Raw genomic sequence first — 22084 nt, forward strand, 5'->3', positions numbered from 1 at the left:
TAGGTTAAAAAAAAAAAAAAAAAAGGGGAGAGAAAAACAGTACAATAAATATCTTTAGACCCATTCCAAATGGTATTAGTTTCGCAGAATGACTTCTCAAATGAAATCTAAAAGGACACTTCCATGATAAAAGTAATCTAGATAGTTACAAACTAAAAGAAGTCTGAACACGTTCTGTAAAAACTGGTTCTCACATTCTGGCAGCTCTCAAAAATATAGCCTTCCCTAACCTACATGGCACACTAAAGTAAAATCTCACTTGCTAACTCACACCATGGCTTGGGCAGATTATAATTAAGAAAATGAAAATTAAATAATCCCCAACAAATGTTTAATTAAGGTGATTAATAATTCACTGTACAACAATGTAGCAAAAAACTAAACATCAAGAAATGCCTCCAAACCCAAGTGAAATAAAATAAAAAGATATCGTTTGTTTTCTTCCCCCCTTCCGCTTTCACGTGACTTCAGTTTTAGCGCGAGTTTCAGTGGAGTGAATTAGTGAACTATTTAACATTCCAACATTCAGCACTGTGAGAAAATCATAATATAAAAACAGCAATCTGGGAAGTAGGGTGTGTGTGTAGGCAGGACCCAGTAACCTGCATGATTTAATGTGGCAGGATGATGGGCATGGCACAGTTTCAGAAGCATAGAATTAGAAAACAAATGTGCTGGTGCTACTCAAGGTAAAAGTTGCTAAGGATGAATCAGAAAGGATTTTATTGTGGTGAACAAAGTTTTGACGCAAGAAGTCTAATTTGCAAAACATTAGCAGATACAACAACTATAATTCGATAAAATAGAATATACTTTATGTTTGGGGCCCAGTTCCTCTTTGGAGGACCACAGAGACTTTGGCCCTGTTCACTCGGGATGTAGTGATTCACCAAATTCATTCGATTTATAATACTGGGTTCACAATTTGATTTTCCCATGATATTTTTGAAAAAAAAAAAAATTACCAACAAATACAAAATTTATTTTCCTATTATCAACTTAAATGTTTATTTAAAAAAAACAACAACCTTGTTTCATTTAATAACCAACAGTAATTATTTACCCACATTTATGAACCTTTGTACTACCTCCATTTTCTTCTCTTTTCTTGAGCTTTCTGCAGTGTGGGAGGGGGGGAAAGGAAAAAAGCTCCGATTTCTTGGTAAATCTATTTATAGTCAATCATGCAACAGCGTTTTCCCATTTTAGATATTTTGTGTGTTTTAAGACAGTGTTGTTACTTCCACCTACAGTGAAATCACACGCATTCCCTCTATTGCACCCTCTGCTGTCTAAACAAGTCAATTACAGATAAGAAAAACAAAGATTATTTAGCCTGATAATAATCTCATTTCATTATCTCTAGCCGCTTTATCCTGTTCTACAGGGTTGCAGGCAAGCTGGAGCCTATCCCAGCTGACTACGGGCGAAAGGCGGGGTACACCCTGGACAAGTTGCCAGGTCATCACAGGGCTGACACCGACACAGATAACCATTCACACCTACGGTCAATTTAGAGTCACCAATTAACCTAACCTGCATGTCTTTGGACTGTGGGGGAAAACGGAGCACCCGGAGGAAACCCACGCAGACACGGGGAGAACATGCAAACTCCATACAGAAAGGCCCTCGCCAGCCGCAGGGCTCGAACCCGGACCTTCTTGCTGTGAGGCAACAGCGCTAACCACTACACCACCGTGCTGCCTGTTACATTTTTTATTTCATCAATTCAAATCCTCATAAATTTGTACCACGATTTATCACTGCATAATATATTACATACATAATATTCACAGCTGGCATTAACATGTGCCCTGTGTATCAGGTCTATGTACAGGTACGAACAGAGTCAAATGCATCTCAAAGACGCACTGGGATCCGATCACTCCAACTACATTCAGAGGTGGTCTGGGTTGCATATGGCCACATTCTTGTCAGTGTGTCCTGGGCCACACTGAAGGACCACCACCTACTCACCCGACATCCTCTGAGTAATAATCGGAAGTATATACTCCAAAACCATTATATTAAATTGCTTTGATTTCTTTTCCTGTTAATTTCCAGAATACTAGGCATGGGAAGTGCATTGCTAGTTAAAAACACCACCACCATGGTTGGTCTTTGCACATGGAAATGATGTACATGTTTATTGGCATAGAGAGCAGAGACGCAAGATCTGATCACAAGTGGTCATACATGTGGAGACGCATTCTAACGCCAGGTGTGAACTGATGTACTTCGAGCAGTCCACTTGTGATCCAATAACCTAATTGCGTGTTATTGCAGAGTATGAGCAGCCCCTTTGTTAGTGCTATTACACAGTTAAAGTGAAGGAGGAGCTCTACAACAATCTATAATGCTAAGAAAACAAAGGAAATGCAACAGACATAAGACACAGCTAAAAATGGCAAATAGTAAAAGCATTAATATTATTGTTATAACAAAGTATTTCAATATTAACAGTAATAGCAGTGACGATCTACAACATTTGCTCTGTGCATGTGTGAGAACATGTTGATGACTTTCAGTTCTTCTACCCGATATGGAATTCAAGGCAGACTGCAAACAACTGCTCTGAAATAAAAGGTGAACATTAAATTTTCCATTTTATAAACATGGAAAAGTGGGATTGTGAGAAGTGGAGGGTGCACTGATTTAAGGTATTATCTTCACTCAAACTACAGTGTTGTTACCTGAGGTATTCGGAGTTACTGCCACCCAGAAAGAGGGTGGGACCTTCATAGGTTGTATTAAACTCAGGGAAACCCATGAGGTCCATCAGGTGATTCGAGATGGCCTCCAAATTGATTCTCCAGGCATAGTGTCCGTTCTTCTCGACCAGATTAGTGAGAAGGAAATGCCGAACTGAGTGCTCCTGTGCACAAGCCCACAAAGAAATTTAAACTGTATCCACTATCCACCATGTATGTGGAGACTAAGACTTATTAATAATAACAACAACAATAAATAACAATAATAAATTAATTAAAAAAAACCTCCTTTGTGCTTTTTGCATCAGTCATCATAAAGCACATTAATTAGAGATGAAAGTGGAGCAAAAAAAAAAAAAAAAAAACCCTGAAATATGCGGGGTGTGTGTGTGTGTGTGTGTGTGTAATAAAACACGCAAAACCCTGCATTCTAGTCAAGTTTGTTTGTTTGTATAGTGCTTTTAACAATAGACATTGTCCCAAAGCAGCTTTACACAATCTGAATGACCCAAGACATGAGCCAATTTTATTCCTAATCTATCCCCAATGAGCAAGCCCGTGGCGACGGTGGCAAGGAAAAACTCCCCCAGACGACAGACACACACACACACACACACACACCACCTCCTTGTCTCCTTCCGACTATTCAGTACCCATCCCTGTCTTTAGGGGGCGCTCTAACAAAGCCGAAGACACTCAGAACTCCAGCCTGAGATCTCAGAGTTCTCCACTGTTTAGTGCATTTTAGTACTTATTTTTCACTAAAACAAAACCCCTTATGGATAACAATCAAGGACCGTGATGTCGCCCGGTATGGCGCAGCCGGGGCCCCACCCTGGAGCCAGGCCCAGGGTTGGGGCTCGTATGCGAGCGCTTGATGGCCAGGCCTTTGCCCACGGGGCCTGGCCGGGCTCAGCCCGAAGCGGTGATGTGGGCCCAACCTCCTGTGGGTTCACCACCCACAGAGGTAGCCGTAGGGGGCTGGTGCAGTGTGGATTGGGCGGCAGTCAAAGGCAGGGGCCTCGACGACCTGATCCCCGAACACAGCGGCTAGCTGTTGGAACATGGAATGTCACTTCGCGGGGGGGGGGGGGGGGGGGGGGGGGGGGGAGCCTGAGCTTGTGCAGGAGGTTGAGAGGTACCGGCTAGAGATAGTCGGGCTCACCTCCATGCACAGCTTGGGCTCCGGAACCCAGCTCCTCGAGAGGGGCTGGACTCTCCACTTCTCTGGAGTCGCCCATGGTGAATGGCAGTAGGCTGGTGTGGGCTTGCTTATAGCGCCCCAGCTCAGCCGCCATGTGTTGGAGTTTACCCCAGTGAATGAGAGGGTCGCCTCTCTGCACCTTAGGATCGGGGAGAGGGCTCTTGCTGTTTGTGCCTACGGGCCGAATAGCAGTATAGAATATCTGGCCTTCTTGGAGTCCCTGGGAGAGGTACTGAGAGGTGCTCAGACTGGGGACTCCATTGTTCTACTGGGGGACTTCAATGCTCACGTGGGCGATGACCGTGACACCTGGAGGGGCGTGATTGGGAGGAATGGCCTCCCTGATCTGAACCCGAGTGGTGTTTTGTTATTGGACTTCTGTGCTAGTCACGGTTTGTCCATAACGAACACCATGTTCGAGCATAGGGGTATCCATAAGTGCACGTGGCACCAGGACACCTTAGGTCAGAGGTCGATGATCGACTTAGTTGTCGTTTCATCGGATCTCCAGCCCTATGCCTTGGACACTCTGGTGAAGAGAGGGGCTGAACTGTCAACTGATCACCACCTGGTGGTGAGTTGGATCCGCTGGGGGAGGAGGAAGCCGGACAGACCTGGCAGGCCCAAACGTATGGTGAGGGTCTGCTGGGAACATCTGGCCGAGCACTCTGTCTGGGAGCTCTTTAACTCACACCTCCGGGAGAGCTTCTCCCAGCTTCTGGGGGAGGCGGGAGACATTGAGTCTGAGTGGACCATGTTCTCTGCCTCCATTGTCAACACGGCTGTTCGGAGCTGTGGCCACAAGGTCTCCAGTGCCTGTCGTGGCAGCAATCCCCGAACCCGGTGGTGGACACCGGAAGTAAGGGATGCCGTCAAGCTGAAGGTGTCCTAGCGGGCCATGTTAGCCTCCGGGACTCCTGAGGCAGCTGATTGGTATCAGCAGGCCAGGCATGCTGCTGCTCGGGTAGTTGCGGAAGCAAAAACTTGGAACTGGGAGGAGTTCGGTGAGGCGATGGAGGAGGACTATCGGTCGGCCTGGAAGAAATTCTGGCAAACCATCCAGGGCCTCAGGAGGGGGAAGCAGTACTCTGCCAACACTTTACAGTGTGGGTGGGGAGTTGTTGACCTCGACTGGGGACATTGTCAGGTGGTGGAAGGAATACTTCGAGGATCTCCTCAATCCCACGGTCACATCTTCCATTGAGGAAGTGGAGGCTGATGACTCAGAGGTGAACTCATCCATTACCCAAGCTGAAGTCACTGAGGTGGTTAGCAAGCTCCTCAGTGGCAAGGCACCGGGGGTGGATGAGATCCACCCCGAGTATCTCAAGGTCTCTGGATGTTGTGGGGCTGTCTTGGCTGACACGCCTCTGCAACATCGCGTGGCGGTCGGGGACAGTGACTCTGGAGTGGCAGACTGGGGTGGTGGTCCCTCTTTTTAAGAAAGGGGACCAGAGAGTGTGCGCCAATTATAGCGGAATCGCACTTCTCAGCCTCCCAAGGAAGGTTTACTCCAGGATACTAGAGAGGAGAATTCGGCCAATAGTCGAACCCCGGATCCAGGAGGAACAATGCGGTTTTTGTCCTGGTCACGGAACACTGGACCAGCTCTATACCCTTCATAGGGTGCTCGAGGGTTCATGGGAGTTTGCCCAACCAGTCCACATGTGCTTTGTGGATTTGGAAAAGGCATTCAACCATGTCCCTCGTGGTATTCTGTGGGGGGTGCTTCGGGAGTATGGGGTTCGGGGCTCTTTGCTAAGGGCTGTCCGGTCCCTGTACGAACGGAGCAGGAGTCTGGTTCGCATTGCCGGCAGTAAGTCAGACCTGTTCCCAGCGTGTGTTGGACTCTGGTAGGGCTGCCCTTTGTCACCGGTTCTGTTCATAATCTTTATGGACAGAATTTCTAGGCGCAGCCAGGGGCAGGAAGGAATCCTGTTTGGGAACCACAGGATTTCATCTCTGCTTTTCGCAGATTATGTTGTCCTGTTGGCTTCTTCAAACCAGGACCTTCAGCATGCACTGGGGCAGTTTGCAGTCGAGTGTGAAGCGGCTGGGATGAGAATCAGCACCTCCATCGTTCTCGACTGGAAAAGGGTGGCTTGCCCTCTCTAGGTTGGCGGAGAAGTCCTGCCTCAAGTGGAGGAGTTTAAGTATCTCGGGATCTTGTTCACGAGTGAGGGAAGGATAGAGCGCGAGATTGACAGGCGGATCGGTGCGGCCTCCGCAGTGATGCGGTCGCTTTACCGGTCCGTCGTGGTGAAGGAGCTGAGCCAAAAGGTGAAGCTCTCGATTTACCGGTCGATCTATGTTCCGACTCTCACCTATGGTCATGAGCTTTGGGTAATGATAGAAAGAACAAGATCGCGGATACAAGCGGCCGAAATAAGTTTCCTTTGCAGGGTGGCTGGGCGCTCCCTTAGAGATAGGGTGAGAAGCATAGTCACTCGGGAGGAGCTCGGAGTAGAGCCGCTGCTCCTCCACATCGAGAGGAATCAGCTGAGGTGGCTCGAGCATCTCTTTCGGATGCCTCCTGGACGCCTCCCTGGGGAGGTGTTCCAGGCATGTCCCCCCGGGAGGAGGCCCCAGGGAAAACCCAGGACACGCTGGAGGGACTATGTCTCTCGGATGGCCTGGGAACACCTCGGTGTTCTTCCCGAGGAGCTGGCCGAGGTGTCTGGGGAAAGGGAAGTTTGGGCTTTCATGCTCAGACTGCTGCCTCCACGACCCGGCCCCGGATAAGCGGAAGAAGACGAGACGAGAAGTTATAACTTAAGCCTTTTTCTTTCATGTACATTAATGATTAACATGTCAAAAATATCAAATTTAATTCCCCTAGTTAATGAGTAATTTTCAGGAGTGCATTTAGAAAACGCAGTGATTTTCCTGGCTACACAGTTCATTACTTTGAGAGGAGAAGGAAAAAAAAAAAAAAAAAAAAAAAAAAAAAAAACAGTTGAAGGTAAACTCAGCAAAATCCCAAAACAGTACTGTTAAAAAGTAAAGGTCTGTTAGAGTTTCTAAAGCTTTCAGGTTTCAATGTTGGGGACATTGAGCCTCGTTTATCAATCTTTTAGTAGAGTTGTGCGTTAGCATAAGCTAAAGTGAACTAAACATTTCCAATTCATATTTATGCGAGTTGAAGCCAATTGTTTACATTAGTTCATATTGTCAAAATTTAAACACACCAATAAATACCAAATTTCTCATGTAAATCAGGGGCATAGGGTGTGTGTGTGTGTGTCACACACTGACTGGCAGCCTGAGTACATTATGTAACAAAAAATAATTACCACTGCTAGTTTTAGGCAGCTTAGAAACCGGCTCTTCCATTATTGCCGTTTCTTCCATGTTTTCTTGATGTTGTATTCTAGAAACGGCACTAAAACTTGGCTTCAAAACCACAAAATGCAACTTTGATGGGAAAAATATATATATAATAAATTGCTTACCTCTCTTCACGTCGAAAGAAGGAGGAAAGTTTTGCTTCTTTTGACATGGCGAATTATTAACACAAGAGAAAATACTCGTAATTCGCAACTAAAAAGACTGCAGCTACACTGGCAGCTTGAACATGCTTTCTAGTGCGATTGTGTTGCGCTTGCGCAGAACAGTGTCAGTCCTGCGCACCTTAGCACATGCACCTGAAGGTGCGCCTTGGGCGCGCGCACCTAACGAGCGCCGGCACGCGCGCCATTAACAAAGAACACCTGTCTAATCAATGAACTATGTTTGGGCTATTTAAGGACCGCGCCCATGCAAGGACTATGCCAAGTATTACACCGCGTCTAGGAACGCAAAAAATCCGAAAAATAAATTTCTCCATTCCGAAAACCGGAGATTTTCAAGAGTTTTATCAAATATCCAGATTTTCGGGTCATTAGTGGAAAAAAAATCTGGAGGAAAATCTAAAAATCCGGAATTCCGGGAAAATCCGGAACACTTTCATGACTAATTAATGAAACAATTAAAACCTCCAAAATCTATCAAGTATACATTTTATTAATACGCAAACATACAAAAGTCTACATTTCTAATATTTGATCGATATGTTCACAGATAAGTACGCGCAATACAAACCACAATCTTGCACACTTACTTTAACATAATTTCGGAGCTGATCTTCAGCCACCCTGCGTGCCGTCGAGCGTGGAATGTTGCTAGGTATCTTCACCTCCTTCATAGCCTCAATATAGCCTTTCATGAAGATACGACCTGACGTTGGAACGGGACTGATGTCTACCACGACGAGACGCTCCACCAAACTGGGCTGCCGTTTATGGAACAGGTACAATATTGAGAAACTGAACAAGAAGTAGGACTCCATTCTTCACAATTCAAACTCATGCACAATTCAGATAATACCTGAGACAAAGCTGTAACCATTGCAGTTTTGCCACCCATGCTGTGCCCAATGAGAATACACTTCCCAATGTGTAGCTGGTTAAGCAGATGCTTCAGATCGTTAGTCATTGCCTCGTACGTCAAACTTGGGCTGTGCACGCTATTCCCGTGGTTACGAGCATCTACTGTCAGCACCTGACTAGACAAAGTGCAGTTAGGACACTAGCAAGTATAACAAGCAGACTGTAAACTGGGGTATGGAATGAACATTATTGATCCTTTTATACCACAGCACTGATGAATTCTTGAATGTTGACTGATTTTCAATAACTGCAGCAGCTGTAATTTCAACTAGATAGAGACGGTGACTAAAGGTCACAGTAATTTGCGCTAGCTGACACTGGTCAATTGAAGGTCAAGGAAAAAGTGCGCCCTGTGACCCTGAACAAAATTAAAAAAAAAAAAAACCTGATTGGAAAAAAAATAATAATCCTGTTTTTCATGGATCATTCCAGGTCAGTGATCCAGATCAGCACCAAAAGTCATAGCAACATAATTCAGCCCAGAGGTATTCTCAGAGGATCCTGAGTGAGAGTAACAATATGCAGCAGTGCTGCTCGTGCAAATTTATCACAGGATTATATTAAAGGGCTGATTCTGTGTTGTCCTTTCTATAGCTACCACTCATCCCCAGGAACTTGAATGTCAGATTCTCCACATAATCATAATGATTTTTAAAAAATGTGTTGCTATTTACCAAGGAAAAACATAACCGTTAATATGACGAAGGCTTCTATAACGAGACATTTATTTAACATTTATGTAAGGAGTCTCCAGTATCAATTTTCCAGACATGAGAACATTGTCAGGACTTTGCTCTTTCCACTTTCTCAGTAACACAACAAGCTTTTTGTCTTAACATCGAGAGAGAGAGAGAGAGAGAGAGAGAGAGAGAGAGAGAGAGAGAGAGAGAGACACAGACAGAGAGAGAGAAACAAAAACAAGAGCCTGGTGAGGGAATGACTTTACAGCTGCTATAATGCAAGTTATTTCAAGAACTAACTTGTCAGGAACTCCTGTGCAATATCACTTAAATATCAAATGATTCAAAACTATCACCTTCCAATAACAGAATTATTTCTAAGTTGACACGTAAAGTATTTCCTCTCATGAACAATCAAAAACAAGTACATTGGAAAGTTAGAAAAGCTGTGATCACGGAAACAAATCTGAGTTCAGCTATGATTTCCAAATAGAGATCTTGCATGTGACGTCACAGCCGATCCAGATTGTAACAGACGCCATCTTGTCGGTCAAACGCCATATTTCCGCCTTCTACTTCATTCTGGTTCTACTTCTACCTTTTCTTCTGGAAAACCCTACTATATACAATTCTACTACAACGGCTGCGGCTACAAGCTCTCCCTACCTGTGCACGTTTTTTATGTTTATTTTTGCGTGTTGTTCGTCTGTACCGGACTTCAATATCCACTACAACCGTATGGACTTACTGGACATTGGTTTCCAGCAGAAAATGACGGTTTGTAGCGATTTCCATCGCATGCACAACATTCCAGACAAGATAGCGAGACCAGCGGGTCTCCGTGGATTGTTATCGGGTCTGGCAGGCGAAGGAGGCGGCACCGGGAGAGGAAGCAAAAGCGAGGCTGCAGGCAGAGCCAGCCTGTTGACTAAGCTCAGAAAACAGCCACTCAAATCTCCACTGCCAAGCCTCTATCTCTCCAACGCCAGATCCATGGTAAACAAGATGGACGATTTGGAATTACAGCTGGAATTACCTTATTGTATTCTATAATCGGCTGGTCAGTGCTATACTAGATACTACTGATATCTAGTATCAGTACTAGTACTCAATACTTAAGTGACTTACCCGTCCAATGAGGATTGTTATTTTCTTGTTTACAAGATGCCACATCTGAGTCGCTGACAAATCCTGAATTTCTGTAAAGATAACGGTCCAGAGATTTATAAGCACGCAGTGCTTCACCACTGAACAGCGAGGGAAAGTTAATGAGGTAATTATACACATCTGGGTATCCCACCTCTGGCAGTTTCATATTCACTGACACGGTCGTGAAAACTACGTCCGGTAAGCCATAAGGGTCACTAATCCATAGGTCGTTTATTTTAGACATATATCTAGTTATCTGTTCATTAGAAAAATGAGCCGTGTAGTCCGTCGGTTGAAATTGATCCATTTTGTACACGAGTGCAGCAGTATTCAGCGGTGTTTTTTCCGACAAAATGGCGGCTGTGTACTTTCCGGTCACGTGACTGCAAGATCTCTATAGTCCAACAGCATGAACATGTTTATAAACTGCCCCATGAACACTTAAACCTTCATTTTGGACAAATGGGCTGTGTCTGTTTGCATGTCTGCGTCATGGCTCCACGTGGAAAATAATTACCAGAGAAATTGGAAAAATCTGATTGAGACTTCACAAAGACGGAAAAGGATACAGAAGGATCAGTGACCAACAAAAAAAAAAAAAAAAAAATCAAAAAACACAGTTGCAGCAGTAATCAGAAGGTATAGAAGCCATAGTACCACTAATCAGAGGAGCAGCGGCCGTCCTCCTAAAATGACACTATGGAGAGTGCGCTACTTACACAATCTAGCTAAAAAAAAAAAAAAATAGCCTCAGTGAGGCTGTAGCTCATACCAGCCACTGTTGTCGTGTGCGAGTTTGAAATCCGATCAATCCTGTAGAGGGAGTAACGATTTTTGTGAAATTGCATATGACCCCCTGTGTAGCTGCATCCATTGCAAGTGGTGCCACCTGGTGAACAATTCTTGTTGGAATGTGTCTTTAGAGTCTTCTGGGTGAGTTTCAGTGAAAACATCCTAGCAGTTTACGAAGAGTAGCGTTTAATGTGACAAGTCACCCAAAAATTTCAGACGCCGATAAAATTATAAAACATGACAACAGGCGGCACCACCATCTTGACAAATTTTATGCACAACCACCTAAGGAACATGGTCTGAGAGTTTGATCAAAGTCCAATCAATGCTGTAGGATTAGTGAGTTTTGTAAATTGTGGCTGGATGACGACGTGTGATCCCATAAGCTCATCCGGCTTGGCCTACGGCTGTATGAACTAACAAGTGTGTTGGTCAAGTATGTCACCTGACTTGAATTCAACAGAACACCTTTAGGGTATTATACAGAGAAAAAGGTAGAGCAATACAGCCTGTCCAGCAAACAGCAGCTGGAAAAAGGGTCTCTGAAGAATAGCAGAACATCTCTCCAGAAATTAGTGCAACACTGGTATCCTCCATGCCGAGGAGCAATGAGTCAGCCATCAAATATAAAAGGTGGACGTACAAAAGGTTGAAAAAAATAACAGATAATAGTAATGAACAGATAATAGTAATGAAAGGTGTACTGACTTTTGTTGCATCAAGTTCCTACTCTGGGGCCTGTATTTTTAATACAGCAAATCTAAACTCTTCGTTTGTAATTTTACATAAGAGCAAATACCCCACTGTTCAACTTATTATGTAATACAATTATTGTAAGGCGATGTAATTTTGAATCATCTGACATGTAAAATTATATTGCACAGGGGTGTACGCACTTCTGTTATACACTTTCACTATAAACAGTAAAATGTACGACGTGTCGTTCATTAATACGCTGAAATTGTAATCATTGCAAGTATCTGTGGTATAAGAGGAATAAAGCACTTCAAGACACGCTGGAAAACCATCAACTCTGGGGTGATAACAGTAATTTTGTTTACCACATCATTCCACCCCTTCATTGATTATTTTCCTAAAACAGCACACACTGCAATGTTCTATGCCTTAAAAAAACAAACAACCAAAAAAAAACCACACACAAGTTCTTTTTCATATGGAAATTATCAGCCTGTGAGAAGATCGAGTCCTCTCCCATACCTTTCGGCCTGTCCTCTGAACCAGAGACTTCGCTATAGAGTGGAAGTTTGATTTGCTCCCAAATAACCCGTGCAGAAAGACAAGTGGAATGCCGTCGTCTTTACCATCATACACATCGTAGCTCAGGTTTACAGGGCTGGAACAGAACACACACTATTATTCCAGTGACTCAGTTATTAGTCTGAAACTCACTAACACACTGAATATGATCTGACGGACAACTACAGTGTTATGTATGTGACATTTTCATATTCAGAACATACAAAGTGTCTCACCAGCTGGGCCATTCTCAGAAAATGACAAATTCAGCTTTCAACATAAAATTTTTTTTTCTCGAAAACCATTAATCCTGGCCCTTTATTATACATTTATTTTCAGAAAGAACTCAACAGAGCAGTAAACAAAAATTATTGGGACAACTTGTCTGCATTTGCAAAAACTATTTAGCCTAAATATATCAAAATCTCATCACCATTTTCTCTTGAGATTCAGTTCATGGACAGATGTCCTGACATTTTCCTTTAGAATTCACTGGTATAATTCAGAATTCATTGTTCTGTCAGTGATGGCAAGCCATCCTGGTCAAGATGCAGCAAAATAGGCCCAAACCATGATACTACCACCACCACCACCATGTTTCACAGATGGGATAAGGCTCTTATGCTGGAATGCAGTGTTTTCCTTTCTCCAAACATAACGCTTCTCATTTAAACCAAAAGTTTAAACATTTTTCCAATAGCCTTCTGGCTTGTCCACATGATCTTAGCAAACTGCAGATGAGCAGCAATGTTCTTTTTGGAGAGCCGTGGCTTTCTCCTTGCAACCCTGCCATGCACACCATTGTTGTTCAGTGTTCTCATGAACATTAACATTAGCCAAATGTGAGAGAGGCCTTCAGTTACTTATGCCCCTTTTCCACCAAAGCAGTTCCAGGGCTGGTTCGGGGCCAGTGCTTAGTTTGGAACTGGGTTTTCTGTTTCCACTGACAAAGAACTGGCTCTGGGGCCAGAAAAACTGGTTCCAGGCTAGCACCAACTCTCTGCTGGGCCAGAGGAAAGAACTGCTTACGTCAGCGGGGGGGCGGAGTTGTTAAGACCAACAACAATAACAAGACTGCGAAAGATCGCCATTTTTAAGCGACGAGAAGCCGCAGCTGTACAAATGCGAAGTCATCCATTATTATTATTATTGTTGCTGTTGCCGCTGCTGCTTCTTCCGTGTTGTTTTTGCTTTGATATTCGCGCCAAGGTTTATGTAAACGTAGCGCTGTAACTGACGTATACAGCGACGTAATGACGTGGCTCTGCTTAGCACCGCGAGCTATAGAAAAGCAAACTGGTTCTCAGCTGGCTCGCAAGTTGAACGAGTTGTGAACCAGCACCAGCCCCGAACCAGCCCTGGAACTGATTTGGTGGAAAAGGGGTATTAGAAGTTACCCTGGGGTCCTTTGTGACCTCACCGACTATTACATGCCTTGCTCTTGGAGTGATCATTGTTGGTCGACCACTCCTGGGGAGGGTAACAATGGTCTTGAATTTCCTCCATTTGTACACAATCTGTCTGACTGTGGATTCGTGGAGTCCAAACTCTTTTTAGAGATGGTTTTGTAACCTTTTCCAGCCTGATGATAATCAACAACGCTTTTTCTGAGGTCCTCAGAAATCTCCTTTGTTCGTGTCATGATACACTCCCACAAACGTGTGTTGTGAAGATCAGACTTTGATGGATCCCTGTTCTTTAAATAAAACAGGGTGCCCACTCACACCGGACTGTTTTCCCATTGACTGAAAACAACTGACTAATTTCACCTTCAAATTAACTGCTAATCCTAGTAGTTCACATACTTTTGCCATTCATGGATATGTAATATTGGATCATTTTCCTCAATAAATAAGTGACCAAGTATAATATTTTTGTCTCATTTGTTTAACTGGGTTCTCTTTATCTACTTTTAAGACTTGTTTGAAAATCTGATGATATTTTAGGTCATATTTATGCAAAAATATAGAAAATTCTAAAAGGGTTAAAACTTTCAAGCACAAGAAATTTGTATCATATTTCCATAAGATAGATGGGTTTTTATTCAGTACTTATTTTTAATTTGCTTTTTTTTTAAAAATAATGTGGGATTATTTACTAACACATTTTACAGAAAAGACAAAAATATATATATATATATATATATATATATATATATATATATATATATATATATATATATACACACACATACATACATACATACACACACACACACACACACGTTCCCCCCCCACAGAGCAGGTGTATGCTTTTTTTACCTGAATGATTTCTTACTCTACACACTCACAAACATAATTCTTGTATAATTCAAGAGCAGTTATGAGCATCTTTCCTTAGTTGTAGATAATCTAAACTACCGCAGACTGATAGCAGTTACTTCTCATGTCCGATAATATTCTATGGTAACTATATAGTAATGCTGTAAAGTGAAAGCGCTGGTTCACTGCTGTCCACCAGGCACCCGCCAGAGTCACACCATAACAAGTGTCGTGGTGCTTCTGGCGCATGACATGCCGTGTCAAAGAAAGGATTAAATATGTATTCGTAACTGATGCGCATCTCATTATTGGTTTCACCATCACAAGACAATGCAGCAATTTATTGACGTGAAATACACAACACTACACAATTCAATGATTCATATGCTACAATATTATTCCTATTCAGGTTGATTTGTGCGTGTCATATCTGTGTGCGCTTGCTGACTCTCGCACGTGCTCTGGGCAGTGCGCACTACGAAGAGACTCACACCTGCATGGGATTAAGATGCAATCATCATGCCAATATAAGGACTCTGTATGCAGACTCACTTTGTGAAGTATTGCATTGTTGTGACGCATTACCAAGCCGTGTGTGTATGTATATATCCTGTTTTCCTGATTTCCGATTCCTGTTCCTCGTTTGTGACCCTGCTTTTGCCTAAGATAGTCTGTGCCTCGCTCGACCTATTGCCTGTTACACCGTTCTCGATATATGCCGACTGTTTTGGATTGTTTGCCTGATCTTATTTTTAATAAACACCTTCTGCACATACATCTGTCTCCATCTTTCCCTAACAGAATACTTTGCCCAGCTGACAGTGCCCTTGCAAATATTTTGCTCATACACTCATCAGGAGTTCCGCTTTTAGGCAATGCCTAAATATCTATATTAGCCTAACGATATAAATTTATAAAAAGTTGTTATAAAGTGAAATGTTTTGGTAGAACAATAATTTAAATCACATAAGATAAATAGTACATTATTACAAGAAAAGTTTATTACTGTATAACGTGATAAGTTTATGTAGTAACAACATGAAAATATTTCATTAAAGCATGAAAAACATCTTGTTATAACAAACTTCACATTATAATGTGATGTGTTTTTCTTTTTCTGGTGTGGCACCAATACACTTCTGGAGCTATTCCCTATTTTTGAGGTTCTTGATTTTTTCCTCTTATGAACCACCACTGTAATTGCTCTATAAATGTCCCCTGGGTACAACTGCCAACTTCTCACAGGGATAATGAAAACACACAACCATCCAAAATAATTAGCACCAGAATAACTAAGCAGATTAAAGAATGTGCCAGTATAATGCTACTTCAGGGTGTCTCAGGGTCTAGGTTTCCCTTCAGCAAAACTGATCGACTGTTGAATTGTTGCTAGTATACATATTTATAATGTATACTGTATATTATAGATATTGTATATTCAGGCATGAAAACGGGTCAGGGGTGAAAAAGATGAGAAGGGTGCGCGAGTGGTGACGTGGCCTCTGGTGTTGTTTTATTTTGTTTGGGGGGGGTCCTCCCCCAAAATAAATATTATAGCCTCCTTACTAAGTATACTGCATTGACATTTGCACAAGGACATACAGTACAAATACATGTAGTTATAGTGAAATTATGCCCTGGAAAAAAATGCGAATAATAGAACGAAGAAAGTGGAGAACACACAAGGAATAGTGATCATTTTTTCCTTTTATTTGCCTGGACCACCAGTGTCTCCATGGCCCGCTTTCGCCGAGTTGCCACGTTTCAGCCTTGCCCGCTTCTCTCCTTCAGCAGTCTTTCTCTTGGCCTGCTGAGCACTGCAAGTTGCTTGAGAGCCATACTTGCTCTGCTGCTGCTGCTTTTCCTCCTTGTTCACCCTCTGCTGGTGTTTGTATGTGGCTGCTGCAGAGTTCATGTTCTTGCACAATGTTCTGTCCACTTCCCCAAACTTCACGTCCTCCCTTCTAAAGAGCTGCATAGCTGTCTTCCCCCTGGACATCAGTGTGTACTTGACCGTCTGTATTGCATTAAATGTTTCCACATTCATGTTGCCACTCCTTTGATCAATTACATCATTCATCAGACTAAATGAGAACTCGACTCTAGGTCCATGAAAGATGGAGAGGCAACACTTAACCAGTGCACCCAGGGAGGGGTACTTGTCTGGTTTGTCGAAGACATGACCCCACCACTCCACGATGCTCTCTCCCTCCTTGAAGCTGGGGATGGTCAGGTCAACACTGAACCGCACAAGTTCCCTCTGGATATCCTGGTCTGCTGGCAAGAGGTGCCCCAGCATACCACTCAGCCTGCCAAGATATGGAAGTACCTGCAGCTTTCAGCTCTTTTTAAATCAAGGCTGAATACTTTCTTCTTTGCTGCTGTCTTATTAAATCAAATTTGAGACTTTTAATTTGATTTCTTTCAGCACGGACAGCACTACAAAATAGCGTCTCCACTATACAGTGCCCTATATAGTGAGTAGCGAGCAATTTCGGACACAGGGATTGTCAAAAGACGCGCGCACCCTCTTTCGAATGCTGACGTAATCAAGCCGGAAGTTTTGTTTGTTTTGATGGCAACTCAGGAAAGTTTGAAAAAAAGTAGGAAATTCAGTCCAATGACTCAATCCAGCTTCCAGCGGTCTGGTCTGCACTCTGACTGATGTGTGCACGCTCTGGCCAGCAGGAGAAGAGGTGCGAAATGATGCTGCTTGCCCTTCGCAGCGAGATGTACTCGTCGCTATGGCGTCAATATCAAAGCAGGAGGAGGAGGCGCAAACCGGCACGAACTGTCTATGGGTGCGAAGCGACCTCCTTGCCCTTTGGGTCAATATCAAAACCCTCCTAATTTTTTTTTTCTCATCGGATCTACACGATTCACATAGGTCACCCATTTTGGTTTCAAAACGGCGAATTTCGCCGAAAGGTGAGGGATTTTCATGCATATATATATATATATATATATATATATATATATATATATATATATATATATTCTATCCACATTCACTAGATATGAGCAATCATGTGCTCTGATTGGCTACTCTTCTACTAGGATATCAGCGCATATACCGTGAATAGAAAAAAAACAAAATGGCAGAGCGTGTTGCTGAACCAACCGAGGACAAAAACTCTACTTGAAAACAAAACCCGAAAAATACAAAAAAAAAAGAAAAACATTTTATATATATATCTCAGCTGGATAGTACAGTGGTAATGCTCACTGACTACGATGCAGGAGATTGAGGTTCGAATCCCGGTTGGGGCAAAACATCAGTAAGGGTCCTTAGGCAAGACCCCTCATGATATATCAGCCTACCTCAGGGATGAGTGAAGACATAACTGATAGAGTCACAAGGTCTGTGTCAGTTGCTAGGGAACCAGGGCAAAGTCACAAGGTCTGTGTCAGTTGCTAGGGAACCAGGGCAAAGTCACAAGGTCTGTGTCAGTTGCTAGGGAACCAGGGCAAACTGATGAGAAATGGGCTACTGGAACAAGACATCGATGGACGAGGACAGAAAATACGGATTTGCTGGAATGCTACTATACAAGCAATCCCAGAGAGAGAGGGGATACATGCAGCGAATGTGGGACCATTGGATACTTTGAAACCCACAATCAAGGCTAACAAAGAAACAGCTATTAGCCCAGTGTTCCAACATCTGTAATCGAAATCTACTATCATAACTAGAGATTAATGAAATACAACATCAGCGGGGAGATGTCATCATCACCAGAGATAACAGCAACACAAGAGCTGCTGACCTGAGAAGGAAGATCGTGCCCCAACTGGAAACCTGGAGCCCCCGACAAATACCGAAGCTGAGTTGCCAAGTACCTTCAGAAGATCTACTAGTAGATGTGAATGCTGCTCTGAAGACAATCTCCACAAGAACCATCACTGAGACCAACAAGCTGATACACAGTACAGCAACAGTAATCATGGAGATGCTTGGACACAAGGTGGGCTCGGGACATAAACAGTATCCACCATGGAAGAGACGATTAGAGGCCAAGATAAAGGCAGCACGGAGAGAAGTTAGCCAGCTAGCTGAACTACAGAAAGGGAACATGGTGAAGTACAACTCACTCTCTATACCAGAGGCACTCGAAACTGCCAAACAGCGACTAACAGCTCTGGCCACCCAGTTGAAGAGATACACCAAGGAGGGAGAGGCCAGGAGAATAAACAAGCTGTTCTCCACTGAACCAGCCAAGGTGTACTCTCAGTGGCAGGGGAACAACAACTGGTCAGACCCACCAAGAGCTGAGGTGGAAAAATACTGGAAAGACATATGGGAAAGAAAGGCATCACACAACACCGATGCCCAATGGTTAGTGGACCTAAGAGCTGACCACAGCAACCTCCCAGAACAAGAACCAGTAACCATCTCAATGGCAGACGTCCAAGAAAGAGTGTCAAAGATGAAGAGCTGGACAGCACCAGGCTCCGATATGATCCATACGTACTGGCTGAAGAAGCTAACTGCACTCCATGAACGCCTAGCAGCACAGATGAACCAGCTGCTGAGGGATGGGATGATTACATGCCACCCAGAATGGCTAACCCAAGGCAGGACAGTCCTAATCATGAAGGACCCCCAGAAGGGACCCATCCCATCCAACTACCGGCCAATTACCTGTCTCTGCACAACATGGAAGGCCCCGTCAGGCATCATTGCGGCAAAAACGAGTAAGCATGTGGCTCAATACATGAGCGAGGCACAGAAAGGAATTGGCAGTAACACCAGAGGAGCCAAGCACCAGCTACTGGTCGATAGAACAGTCGCCCGAGACTGTAAGAAGATACAGACCAACCTGTGCACTGCCTGGATTGACTACAAGAAAGCCTACGACTCAATGCCACACACATGGATACTGGAATGTCTGGAACTGTATAAGATCAACAGGAACCTAAGGACCTTCATCCAGAACTCAATGGAAATGTGGAAGACAACCCTAGAGGCCAACTCAAAACCCACTGCCCAAGTCAACATCAAGTGCAGCATATACCAAGGAGATGTGCTATCACCACTGCTGTTCTGCATAGGCCTGAACCCCCTCAGTCAGATCATCACGAAGAGTGGCTACGGGTACTGATTCCGTAGTGGGGCAACAATCAGCCACCTGCTCTACATGGATGACATCAAGCTGTATGCCAGGAACGAGCGAGAAATAGACTCGCTGATCCACACCACCCGGATCTACAGCGATGACATAGGGATGTCATTCGGATTGGACAAGTGTGGCCGGATGGTCTCAAAGAGAGGCAAGATGATCCGGACTGAGGGGATTGACCTACCAGAGGGCAACATAGGTGATATCCAAGACAGCTACAAGTACCTTGGCATCCCACAGGCTAATGGAAACCATGAAGAGGCCACAAGGAAGTCAACCACAGCCAAATACCTCCAGAGAGTAAGGCAGGTCCTGAAAAGTCAGCTGAATGGTAAGAACAAGGTCCGAGCCATCAACATGTACGCACTACCAGTCATCAGATACCCTGCTGGTATCAAACTGGCCAAAGGAGGAGATAGAAGCCACAGATATCAAGACTAGAAAGCTCCTCACCATGCATGGAGGGTTCCACCCCAAGTCCAGCACCCTGAGACTATACACTAAACGGAAAGAGGGAGGCCGAGGGCTAGTGAGCATCAAGACCATGGTCCAGGATGAAACATCGAAAATCCGAGAATACATCAGAAAGATGGCCCCAAAGGATGAACTGCTAAGTGAATGTCTCAGGCAGCAGAACCCTGATGAGAGTGCAGAGGAGGAGGAGGAGGAACAGACAACCTGGAGGGACAAACCCCTACATGGCATGTACCACCATCAGATAGAGGAAGTGGCTGATATCAAGAAATCCTACCAGTGGCTGGATAATGCAGGACTGACAGACAGCACAGAGGCACTAATCATGGCAGCACAAGAACAGGCCCTAAGCACAAGAGCCATAGAGGCCAGGATCTACCAGAGTAGATCAGACCCAAGACGCAAACTGTGCAAAGAAGCCCCTGAAACAGTCCAGCACATAGTAGCAGGGTGTAAGATGCTAGCTGGATCAGCGTACATGGAGAGGCACAACCAAGTGGCTGGGATAGTATACAGGAACATCTGCAACCAGTATGGAATAGAAGTACCCAAGTCCCAATGGGCCATACCACAGAAGGTAGCTGAGAACAACAGGGCCAAGGTTCTGTGGGACTTCAGCTTCCAGACTGACAAACAGATCCTGGCTAACCAACCGGACATAGTGGTGGTGGACAAAGAGCAGAAGAGGGTGGTGGTGATAGATGTGGCGATCCCAGCTGACGCCAACATCAGGAAGAAGGAACATGAGAAACTTGAGAAGCATCAAGGGTTAAAAGAGCAGCTGGAACAGATGTGGAAGGTCAAGGGTTGCGTGGTCCCTGTGGTAGTGGGGGCACTTGGGGCAGTAACCCCCAAACTGGGAGAGCGGCTCCAGCAAATCCCAGGAACAACATCTGAAGCCTCAGTCCAGAAGAGCGCAGTCTTAGGAACATCGAAGATACTGCGCAGAACCCGCAAACTCCCAGGCCTCTGGTAGAGGACTCGAGCTTGAGGATGACATGGATACCACCCCCCCCCCCCCCCCCCCCCCCCCCCCCCCGCCGGGGGGTGAGAAGGATGGATATATATATATAAATAAATAAATAAAATAAAAGTATTTGAAGGTAAGAACATTTTTTTTTAAAAAATAATCTCAGCATTTTTCATAAATTGCTACTGTCATTTCACCAGTTTGCTTACATTCTAAGCAGAAATGATTTTGTCGGACATTTTGTATAAAGTTTTTATTTATCAGATTTGCAAAAAATAAAAACGATCCGTTTCTCAAAATCCAGTGAATGTGGATAGAATAAAACAGTTATTTCTACTCAGTCTTGTCGTATATGGCTTATAGCCAACTCGGTGCTACGCACCTCATCGGCTATCAGCTCATCTCATCTCATTATCTCTAGCCACTTTATCCTTCTACAGGGTCGCAGGCAAGCTGGAGCCTATCCCAGCTGACTATGGGCGAAAGGCGGGGTACACCCTGGACAAGTCGCCAGGTCATCACAGGGCTGACACATAGACACAACCATTCACACTTACGGTCAATTTAGAGTCACCAGTTAACCTAACCTGCATGTCTTTGGATTGTGGGGGAAACCAGAGCACCCGGAGGAAACCCACGCGGACACGGGGAGAACATGCAAACTCCACACAGAAAGGCCCTCGCCGGCCACGGGGCTCGAACCTGGACCTTCTTGCTGTGAGGCGACAGCGCTAACCACTACACCACCGTGCCGCCCGCTATCAGCTCATGTACGACTCAATTCCATGGAATAACTTAATTATTGATAGATATTTTTATGCATAATATATATAGATATTGTATATTATAGACAGTGTTTATTATAGAGATACATTATAGAAATTTAGATTGCAGATAGTTGTATAATATAGATATTTTAGACATATTGTGTAGATAATATAGATATTGTATATTATGTATGTTGTATACAAGTTATACTAGAGCGGTGGCTACAATTAGACAGTCCATAATTATCGGCACCTTTTCAGATTTACCAATA

General features: G+C 44.1%; 1 protein-coding gene across 4 annotated transcripts in view; it reads right to left on the bottom strand.

Annotated features, from left to right (window-relative positions):
- The window catches only part of abhd11 (abhydrolase domain containing 11), a 31468-nt gene that overhangs the window by 7248 nt on the left and 2136 nt on the right, over positions 1–22084 (bottom strand). For 3 of the 4 annotated variants that reach the window (XM_060936197.1, XM_060936196.1, XM_060936195.1), the window contains exons 2-5: positions 12182–12317; positions 8281–8454; positions 8015–8185; positions 2694–2875 (exon numbers count right to left, since the gene is read on the bottom strand). In XM_060936197.1, the coding sequence (XP_060792180.1) occupies positions 2694–2875; positions 8015–8185; positions 8281–8454; positions 12182–12317 (663 nt within the window). Of the gene's footprint in view, positions 1–29; positions 2575–2693; positions 2876–8014; positions 8186–8280; positions 8455–12181; positions 12318–22084 lie in introns of those variants that run through there. The other variant, XM_060936198.1, reaches the window with a different exon arrangement.

The sequence above is a fragment of the Neoarius graeffei genome, chromosome 12 (assembly GCF_027579695.1).
Source record: "Neoarius graeffei isolate fNeoGra1 chromosome 12, fNeoGra1.pri, whole genome shotgun sequence".
NCBI lineage: Eukaryota > Metazoa > Chordata > Actinopteri > Siluriformes > Ariidae > Neoarius > Neoarius graeffei.